This window comes from Jaculus jaculus, chromosome 8, assembly GCF_020740685.1.
Source record: "Jaculus jaculus isolate mJacJac1 chromosome 8, mJacJac1.mat.Y.cur, whole genome shotgun sequence".
Classification (NCBI taxonomy): domain Eukaryota; kingdom Metazoa; phylum Chordata; class Mammalia; order Rodentia; family Dipodidae; genus Jaculus; species Jaculus jaculus.
The window spans coordinates 80,235,324-80,246,361 of NC_059109.1; the positions used below are offsets into that span (position 1 = coordinate 80,235,324).

Below are 11,038 nucleotides of genomic sequence, written 5' to 3' on the forward strand. Positions count from 1 at the left end.
GCTCACTTTCTTTTGAGTATGTTGTAAGACCAAGGCTGTACTAGTTTTGTCTAATCCACTTTCTTTCCCGGATCTCCCAGCTATGCTTCCAGAGCACTGTATGTTTTTTTTTTTTTTCCCAAATGATGTTTTATATTTTTATCCTTTATGAATACATGGGCTTAGTTTTGGTTAACCCTCTTCCTCCTTTCCTCTGTCTCCTACCTTTCTAGCTTCCTTTCACTCTCTCACCCTGATGCCCTCCTTGGCTTTCACATCACTTGAAATCTACCTATCTCTAATGAGGAGGGCCTTACATCTTTATCTCATGTCTCTGTCAAATTGTTCTGAAATATCTCCAAACTTCTCCATTTTATTCGTGTCAATGATTAATGAAAATGTTTGCATAATTATTTTACTTCATAAAACATGGCTTGAATGAGTCAACAAAACAAAACATGGCTTGAGCTGTATTTTAAGCTTTAAAGTTCATGATTTTATAAGGTGTAGATATGGATTCACTTTTAATATCTGACTCTTCCTGCATAGTTGTTTAAAATAACCTTGATTTAAATAAAAATTCTTCTGACACTTTACCTGAAGTATACCATATTTAGGAGCATTTGTTTTAAGATATGGTCCAGATCCCTCAGAATAAACACGGCTCACTCTCAACTATATTTTCTCCCCTCACTCCAGCACTGTCAGCCCAGTGTATTGCTGCTGGGACTCCAGAAAGGGAGGGCAAAGGCATGCATCTGTCTCAGTGCAGATTTATTTGATGTTATAAACACTGGTGACCTTCAGGGATGTGCTTGTGGCCTTCTCCAGGGAGGAGTGGAAGCTGCTGGATGCTGGTCAGCAGGTTATGTACAAAGATGTGATGTTGCAGAACTACAGGAACCTGGTTTCCCTGGGTGAGGTTACTGCTGTGACTGTGACTTTGATTCTTGGGTTCGTTTGTTTGGTTTTTGAGACAGGGTGTCATGTAGCACAAGCTGCATTTGACTTTGCTATGTATGGGAGGCTCGGCTTGAACTCCTGATTCACCCGCCTCTGTCTCTCAAGTGATGGAATTATAGGCATGTACCACCATGCCCAGCTTGGTTTTGGTTCTTTGTTGTACATAAGATATATGAGGCGCTTATCAGTGACTTGATTTCTTTTGAGCATATATCAGGACTTTTGTGTTCTTACATTTGTGGAAAACTTGTTTCCCTGAATTTTTAAAATATACATTTCATTTGCTTACTTACTCTTATGTCCTCAGCTGTCAGTTTTCAGTCCAGTACTGTAGAGGGATTACAGAAGGGTTGGATCTGGGATTCTGCTGAGGGTGTGCCTGCAGCCCCTCCCACTCTTACCCAGTCCTTTGTCTCATAATGTGAACAGGGCATCAGCTTCCTAAGCCATATGTGATCCTCCAGTTGGAGAAAGGGGAAGAACCCTGGCTGGTAGAGAGAGGAATCCATGAGACCCATCCAGGTGAGTACCAGATGGGAGCTGTCTTAGGCCATAGACCACATGGCTTACAAGGGGCTAGAATCTGAGATAGGGTCCTTGTTTCTAAGAGGGCTGAGGTTGTACCCTTTGTTTCCCCTCACCATTCTCTTCTGCATTCCTGCCCCACTTGCATCAAGAGAGCAAGGCATCCTTCCACTTCATTAAAATTGTCTTTCTGTTGGTATGCTTTGTTTCTACCCTGCTACTGTTGCCGTCCTAATTGACTTCTAGCATGGCATTCCATTTCATCACTTAGCACAGAATCACTCCCTGCATCTTTGTCTGTCTGTCTGTCTTTTCTTTCTGCTGGGGTCACTTCACCAGCTCCTTGCTCTCCTGTGACCTCTTTACACAGCTCATTTCTCCCCTAAGTGCAGCAGTAGTGCTCATATCAGCTGATATGTTCTGAAGAGTTTACTTTTGGCCAGTTGAAAATTTCTGCAGAAGGCCCTCAGGGCTTGGTCCTTCTTCCTTTCCAGAGTAACTGCTCTAAGAAACAAACCTTTACTTAATGGTCTTTGAACTCATCTATATTTCATTATAATGTTAGTATCCCTAAAATGCAAAGTGTTATGCAGCTTCCAAAGATAAGTTTCTTCCCAAGCTCTCTGTGTTTATCCACAGGACAAACCAGCCTTCTAGGTCAAACACCAGAAAGTTATATAATCTTCCCATTCCTTCATCCTCTGTTAATCTTTTATCTGACCTTAATATTTTATATTTTATTTATTTAGTTGTTTATTGAAGAGAGAGAGAGGCATAAAGAGAGAAAGAATGGTTGTACCAGGTTTCCAGCCACTGCACACTAACTCCTGACACATGCACTACTTTGTGTATCTGGCTTATGTGGGTACTGGGAATTGAGCCTGAGTCCTTAGGCTTTGCAGGCAAGCACTTTAAGCTAAGCCATCTCTCCAGCCCACTATCAGAAGTAGGGGCTCAATCTAGCTCAGGCTGACCTGGACCTCACTCAGTAGCCCAGGCCTTAGCCTCCCGAGGGATGGGATTAAAAGCATGCACCACCACACCAGGCTTAATTAATCAATTAATTTTGTGTTTTGTGTGTGTGTGTGTGTGTGTGTGTGTGTGTGTGTGTACACATGTGCATACCACAGAACATATATGGAACTTAGAGAACAATTTTCAGCTCAGTCCTTGCCTTCCACCTCTTTTTGAGGCAGAGTCTCTTGTTCACTGCTCCATTTGCAAGTTATTTTTACATAGCAAATTTACCCATTTGCAAAACACAAGGTGATAGACTCTTGTATATGTTTAACCTGGTTAAACCTCCAATTACATCTGTACTTATAACTTTGTGACCCACCTAGTATAGGCATCATCTGTGTCTAATATAAGATGAATTTAGATTAAGACTATGTCCCTATAGAAAACTTTTAGAGTATCCTTAACAGTCTGTAAACAGTTGAAAAATCTCTTAACTTTTGGCATGGTGTTTAGGTTTAGCCTGAAAATTCTTTTCTATATATGCACATCTTTATTCACCTACTTTAACATGTTTGTCTAAGGGCCACTCAAAATGAATTTTTAACGAGCATTCTATGTCCCAACTTTGAAAAATTTCTTCCCAGTGCCTTTAATCAATTTATCTTATCCCATTATTAACCACCTTTCTTATAAGGCTATTATGAAAAACTACACCAAATTAATCCCATTATTCATTAACAAGTGAGTAGTCTAAAGACAATTTTATGTCATTAATACCAATAAGACATTAAACTAAGGTAAATATTGTTGCTATCTTGAGGCAGGGTGGCCTAGAAGTCAGGTCAGTTGCCTACTCCATTTAAGTACATTGCAATTTTTTTTTAAAAAAATACCTGTTAAATTACCACTTTAGAAAGAATTCTGTTGTTTTTAATACTCTTCTATGAAAGTTGAAGTTGACCTAAAACATAAATTCAGTAATTATATTCATGATATCATGTAACAAAGTTGACACATTTTTTTTTTTACATAAAACTTTAGTTCTTTATGGGCTGCAGTTAAATGTGACCTTTTTTTTTTCTTTCTTGCTGCTTTTTGGTGCACTGTTGTGGCTGGGCGGGGCTTGCATCACCTTTGATCAGCCTTGCTTTACTCCCGGCACTCACCAGGGGTCCAGTCTAGTACACATGGAGGTAATGGCCAAGAAGACTGCCTGGAGGCCAAGGATTCTGACTACCTGAAGGGGAAATGAGGGGCTCCAGGACTGCCAGGAGGCCTCTGAAGAAGGTGGCCCACTGGGAGGCTGCTGAAGAAGGAGTGGAGCCCGCTGGAGGCCACTGGGAGAGGCAGTGGAGACATGGCACCTGCATGGGTAGAGGCGCCATTGTCTGTCTGACACCTGATTCTGAACTAAGCCACTTTTGGAGCACTTGCAAAGCTGGCTTGTAGTTTTGCTGCTTAAAGGGAGTGAGAGGAAACTTCCTTCTTGAACTTTTCATTTCATAGCCAGAATAAGCTATACGGGTCCACATGGATGTCCAGAAATCTAGAAATAACCTGGACAACTTCTTCCCAAAAGGAGCCTGCCTCCCTCTGGGAGAGCTAATTCCCTTAACTTTCAGAAGAACTCTTATTCCATGAATCTAAGATATTCATATTTATATATTGATGGGAGGCAATGTTACCCATGACAGAGAAAGATTAGAAACACCAAGACCAGAGGGCAACATGCCCGAGGGCTGATTAGCACCCAGGGGATTCCCCAAAGCTCCGGGTGTGAGCCTGTCCACAAATTTAAGAGGCCGGTGACCTGCCCTATAGGCTTTTAAGAGGTCATTGTGTTACCATTTTTTTGTGTGTGTCAGAGAGAAATAGAGGGTTTTGGCCAATACCCAATGGGCTGTCAGGGTCCAGGCAGAGGACGGCTGGCCTTCAGTCAATACCGAAGAGTGGCCTCGGCCAAGAGACATCAGTTGCCAGTTCATCGTGTCTGGTCCCACGCAATGGCGTGAACCAGAAATAAAGGAGGAGAAGGAGAAACCTGCCAGCCCTCAACATGGAGGCAAAGCTGCATGGGCCAATGTCTCCCAGTCCCTCTGGGAGAGCACTTACCCACCCTGTCCATCTCATCAGTGCCCCCTGCAAAAATTGGGGCTGAGGCTTTCAACAGTGGGCTTGGTGTCTCTTTTGGGTGTAATTGCCAGCACCTGTAAAGGAGGGGGCGAGGGAGGAAAGTTTTCACCCAGGGGAGAGGCTCTTTTATCAGGTTCCTCCAGGTCACAATATAAGGGATTTGATCAGGGTGTCTACTCCTAGGGTGAAAATAATTTTTTTTTTTAACCTTAAGTATTGTATTTAGATGAAAGGTCCCCTTTGGTGGCCATCCTATATTGAAGGAAGGTCATTCAGAGGAACAAAATATAATCCATCTGTCTTTTTTTTTTAATGTTTACCCCGTTGTTATGGGCCACTGCTTTGATGTCCTTCCAGTGTGCAAGGTAGAGTCCTAAAGGTGAGGAAGGAATCTGTCCCATGTTATTGAGTCAGGGGAGGAATGTCCATAGGATTAGGACAATGACAAGACACACAAGTACTACACAGACACACAGGGCCCCTCCCCCCCCCATTAAAACAGATGTGCACTACAGATTCAGATCCATAGTGGCCAAAAGAGTCTGAGTCCTTAGGGAATGGCTCAATAATGCCAAACATGGTACAGATGGGAGCAGGTCTCTCCAGCAGGTTTGCTCTGTCAGGGACAGAGCCCCCACTCAGATTAGCAGGTTTGCTCTGTCCCAGAGGACAGAGCCCCCACTCAGATGAGGGGGCAGGACATCTCCTGCCTCCTCCAGGTCTGTCCTTACAGTGCATCCACCAGGACATATGACCTGATCAGAAAATAGATGCAGCTAGCCTACAGAGTGAAAGGAAAAAGAGAGCACTCAAGTGCAAAACTTACCCGACTGGTCAGAGAAGAAACCTTTGGGGTCTCGGGTTCGTTGGGGTATCTGGGGATCTCGGACAAGCCCCCAAGATGTTGTGCCAAGACCCCTGACCAGGAGCCAAGTCCCCCGGTCACCCAGGAGTCACCCAGAGAACCGCCACAGAAGCCAAGACACTCGAATGTAAACGCAACAGGTTTCTTTATTGCAAGCCTAGGCCTGGGCTCCATCCCCACAGTCTGGCACAGTGGTAGTGAGGGAGAGAGCCCCTTTCTTTTGGGGGAAGGGGTTCATATTGGAATTCGAACAAAGAAGTAGGGGATAGATACATGATTGGTTGATTTAAACAGTTCTGATTGGCTTGGGGTTTCAGCGGGCAAAGTTGGGGGCAGGAGTTAGGGGCACTCCAGGCAGATGAAGTCATCTCCATTGTCCTTGAAGTGGAGATTCCTCAGTTTCTCAACTAAGGAGGTGGTCCAAGGCCAGACTCCTCCCCCACACACACACTCACACACAGTGGAGTGTTTCTGCGATGTCCTTGAAGTGGAGATTCCTCAGAAACTTTAGGGGGAAAGGCAGCAATTAAGCAAGCAAAGTTTACAGAAGCAAAAGGCCAGCACATTGGCCAGCTAGTTCTTTATCTAAGTCAGGCCTGGGCCTTTTTAAAAAATGGTTATATTTGGTCTCTCACTGTAGCAGCCTGACTACTCAGGTTAAGCTGGGATTCTTGGCTTCACTGGAGAAAAGACACTCAAGACAAGTTAGTATGAATCAAAGTTGGAGTTATTAAAAAGGGATGAAGAGAAAAAGACTCTTAGCAAAAGGATAGTACACACATCCAGATATGGGGTGGTAGGGAATCTCAAGATAGTTGCACTTATCCATCTTAACAATGTGTGTGTGTGTGTGTGTGTGTGTGTGACAGAGAGATATTTCTGATTTTACATTGGTCAGAGTTTCAAGGGCCTCCCCTCTTTACTCTCACTTTCTCACTACTTTGATAAATGAGATTATGATTATGACAAGTTGAAAAATGAGAACTGAATTTTTAACTGGTTGGTTGGTTGCAGAAATGTAAAACACACTGTTTTTATTTTTTATAGGTACACACACGTATGTATGTATGTATGTATGTATGTATGTATGTATGTATGTATGTATGTTTCACTGCCAAGGCACAAATGTAAGCCCTTGCATACACTAGGAAAATGCTCTACCTCTGAGATGCATCCCCAGGAGGTTTTTTGTTTGTTTGTTTGGTTGGTTTTTTTTCGAGGTAGGGTCTCACTGTAGCCCAGGCTGATGTGGAATTCACTATGTAGTCTCAGGGTGGCCTTGAACTCACGGCAATCCTCCTACCTCTGCCTCCAGAGTGCTGGGATTAAAGGCGTGCGCCACCATGCCCGGCTCCCCAGGAGTTTTTAAAGATTTACCATGATCAAGTATTTACTGATCATGAAGTAGTAGAGAAATTCATTGAAGAGGGCAGCTGGAGAGATGGCTTAGCAGTTAAGACACTTGCCTTCAAAGGCTAAGGACCTAGATTCGATTCCCCAGTATCCATATAAGCCAGATGCACAAGGAGATGCATGCATCTGGAGTTTGTTTGCAGTGGCTAGAAGCCTGGGTACACCCATTCTATTTCTCCATCTCTCTCTTCCTTCCTCTCTGTTTCTCTCTCAAGTAAATAAGGGCTGAAGAGATGGCTTAGCAGTCAAGGTACTTGCCTGCAAAGCAAACAGCCCAGGTTTGATCCATGTAAGCCAGATGTACAAGGTGGCAAATGCATCTGGAGTTCACTTACAGTGGCTGGATGCATTGTTGTGCCTATTCTCTCTCTCTCTCTCTCTCTCTCTCTCTCTCTGCCTCTTTCTCTCTGTCTTTTGAATAAATAAAAATTTTTAAAAAATGAAAGTAAGTAACTAAAGCATTACAATATAAGTAAATATTACCATTTTTGCCTTATTGACTAGAGAGTTGAGGAAGGGCCCCCTGCAGGAATTAACAATGCCACTGCCCAAAGAACTATTGCCTATGCATAAACTTGCTGTCATAGCTAAAGGATGAGTCCTTTCTGTCTTAAAGAAGTAAACTTCTTGTCACTCTATTGTTATGCAAACACAGTCATGTACCCCAGAGGCATCTTGGATGATTTTGTAGCAATAGCTTTAGCTCACTGCAGACAGGAGGGCAGGATGAAGGCCAGCTTTTCTTATTCATGAGCTCATCCAGCTGCAACACTTATCAGAAATAATATTGAAGAAACATGTGCTTTGTCCTAGCTGTGACTTTATTAATTCAGTCATATGATCAGAGTATCCTGGAATCAGTGAAGAAAAAATAAGCAAAGAAATACCTGCATTTCTTCCTTCCCCTTTGCCTTCTATCCCTTCCTTGGGATTAAATCCTATGCTATCATGCCCATTTCTGTATGTGTGTGTGCATGTGCACCATGCCTATCCTAAAAATACCTTGAACAGCATGGTAGTGGCATTGTACAAATGTGGGTATGGAAGTGTCCACAGACAGTTTATATAGAACATGCTTTAAGTGTACTAATGATATATTTGTTTGTTTATTTTAACATTAGGAACTTATGTGAAAATAAGTGTAAGAAAATATTGCTGCAGAGATGGCATAGGGAGAAAAGTGCTTTTTGTGTCAGTGTGAAAGCCTGAGCTCACATCTCCAGGATGCACATAAAGGTGGACACAATAGCATGTCTGCAATCTGTGTGTGCCTTCATCAAGATGGGACACAGAAACAGGAGAATTTCAGAGAGCTTGTGGGCCAGATAGCTATGTAACACAAGAGAGCTTACCTCAAATGTAAGGACCTACCCCTAAATGTCCTCTGGCCTTCACATACACACTTTGACCACAATGTGCATGTAGACATGCACCAACCTTAGACATTGTTCTTCAGACAATATCCATCTTTTTTTTTTTTGAGATAAGGTTTCTCTATAGCATGCAGTTTGCCAATAAGACCATATTAGCTCTCTAGTTAGCCCCAGGAATCTGCCCTTCTGTCTTCCCATCACTGAGATTGCAAATTTGTACTACCATACCTGTGTTCTGGAGATCAAAGTCAGGTCCTCATGCTTGCAAGGTACGCACTTTACTGATTAAACTATCTCCCTGGCTCATTTATGCTTTCTTTATTTATATAAAGCCTTTTCATTTCTTTCAGATCCAGTTAAAGCACCAGTTTCCAGGAAGAGCCTTTCTAAAGATAAACCCTATAACATAAAAGTAGAAGGAATGGTAAGGAATAAGCTCTGGTATTTGTCATTAGAAGATGCCTGGAAATATGGAGAGTGGTTGAACAAATATCAAGAAATGCAGAGGAAACATTTAAGACAAATGACATTCACCCAGAAAAAAATTGTTACTAAGAGACGCTATGCAAGCATGGTAAATATGAGGGAGGCTCTCTTCATCCTGTTCATACTGTTCTGAGAGATTATTTTCAAAAACATGGCTCACATATTAAAAGTTTAAAGTGTGATTTGGAACTTAGTGGGTATCAAGAAAGCTGTGTAAATAACAGTAATGAATGTGATCACACATGTCAAAACATATACCTTATTCAGTGTGCAGGAACTCACATTGAAGATACTGATAATACCAACTCTCACACTCATGGTACCTCCCTTGGTATATCAAAAGGAATACATAGAGAAAAACCACATGAGTGTAAAGAATGTGGAAAATTCTTCAGCTGGTGCTCTAATCTTACTAGGCACCAACTTATTCACACTGGAGAAAAGCCTTATGAATGTAAAGAATGTGGAAAATATTTTAGCCGGAGTTCCCACCTCAGTGGACATCAAAAGACTCACACTGGTGAGGAGCCCTACAAATGCAAAGAGTGTGGAAAGTCTTTTAGCTGGTTCTCTCACCTTGTCACCCACCAGAGGACACACACAGGAGACAAACTATACACATGGAGTCAGTGTGGGAAATCTTTTGTTCATAGCTCAAGGCTGATTAGGCACCAGAGGACTCACACTGGAGAGAAACCCTTTGAATGTCCTGAATGTGGGAAGTCATTCAGACAGAGTACTCATCTCATTCTGCATCACAGAACTCATGTTCAAGTGCGGCCCTATGAATGTACTGAATGTGGAAAGTCTTATAGCCAGAGATCTCATCTTATTGTGCACCATAGAATCCACTCTGGACTGAAGCCTTTTCAATGTAAAGATTGTGAAATATGCTTCAGTAGAAGCTCTCATCTTTTCTCACATCAGAGAACCCATACTGGAGAGAAACTATATAAATGTCATGACTGTGGAAAGTGCTTCAGCCAGAGTTCTGCCCTCATTTTACATCAGAGAATTCATACTGGAGAGAAACCTTATTGGTGTCAGTGTGGGAAAGCCTTTATTCGAAAGAATGACCTCATTAAACACCAGAGAGTTCACCCTGAAGTGGAGGCTTATAAGTGTAACCAATGTGGCATTGTCTTCAGCCAGGACTCTATTTATGGTTCACCGGAAAGCACACACTGGAGAGCAGTTCTTCACATGTCACCAGTGTGGGACAGCATTGGTTAGTAGCCCTGTTTTTGTTAGACACCAGAAAAAGCACATACTAATGCAGTGATAGAGTATCCTCTGTGTGAGAAGAAAGCATCAAGAGCAGCTGTGAAAATAGGATCTAGTGGAAATGCTTTCAATCCTCCTTGAGGAAGAGGATGGCACTCCATAAAATGGGTCATGGATGAGGCAAACTGCAAATTTTATTTCAGTACATAAACAATAACAGATATATATATATATATATATATATATATATATATATATAGAGAGAGAGAGAGAGAGAGAGAGAGAGAGAGAGAGGTGTCACTTTGTCCATCTGGCTTTACATGGATATTGGGGAATTGAACCAAGGCTGGCAAGCTTTGCAAGAAAGCACCTTTACCCATTTGTTCTTTCTACAAATTCCTGGTACAAACCATTGGTTGGATAATATTCTTGGACAAGCCAAAAGTGTGAGAATCCAAAAATAAATGGTTAAAGAAGTTGAGAATTATCTTTATTATTCTCTTCATAAAATAATGTATAGACCACTATAGGTAAACTTGTTCCTGAAAATAACTTGTTATAATTATTCCACCAAAATATGGAAGGTAATATTCTACTGAGTTTGTATGCTATTGTTTACTTAGTTGTATTTGTCTTCTGAGATAATTACTAAGAGTGTAGTGTGCTTTATGTGTCTTGTATAAACAATATCTTTGTTAGTAGCAAAGAAAATGCTTATGATGTGAAATATATTTATACTACTACTAAACCATTTAAAAATTACTTGCACATTGGTAAGCATTGTGGTACACACCTTTAATCCCAGCATGCGAGATACAGAGGTAGGAGTATCATTGTGAGTTTGAGGCCCACCTGGGACTACACAGTGAGTAAATGAGTACAAGGTCAGACTGGGCTAAAAATGAGACCGTACATTGAAACAACACCAAAAAAAAAAAAAAAAAAAAAAAAAACCACACCCTTATATGTGGGCAACAAATAAATAGAAATACTAGGAAGAATATAAGTAAATGGATAGAATTTATTTGTTAGATAATAGGATTATGAATGAACATTTTTATTTTGTTTTGCATAGTACTGGGGATTAAACCCAGGGCCTTAAGCATGGTAGACAACT

The 11,038-nt window shown here is 41.6% G+C and overlaps 1 protein-coding gene across 1 annotated transcript; it reads left to right on the forward strand.

Annotated features, from left to right (window-relative positions):
• Positions 1-769: 769 nt before the first annotated feature.
• Positions 770-9,979, forward strand: Znf10 (zinc finger protein 10; the record flags this gene model as incomplete). Its single annotated transcript, XM_004661425.1, is given in 5 exon segments — positions 770-896; positions 1,372-1,464; positions 8,562-8,780; positions 8,783-9,854; positions 9,856-9,979. Coding segments are annotated over 5 exon segments (1,635 nt in total), but the record flags the coding sequence as incomplete, so codon positions are not given.
• Between the last annotated feature and the right edge of the window lie 1,059 nt (positions 9,980-11,038).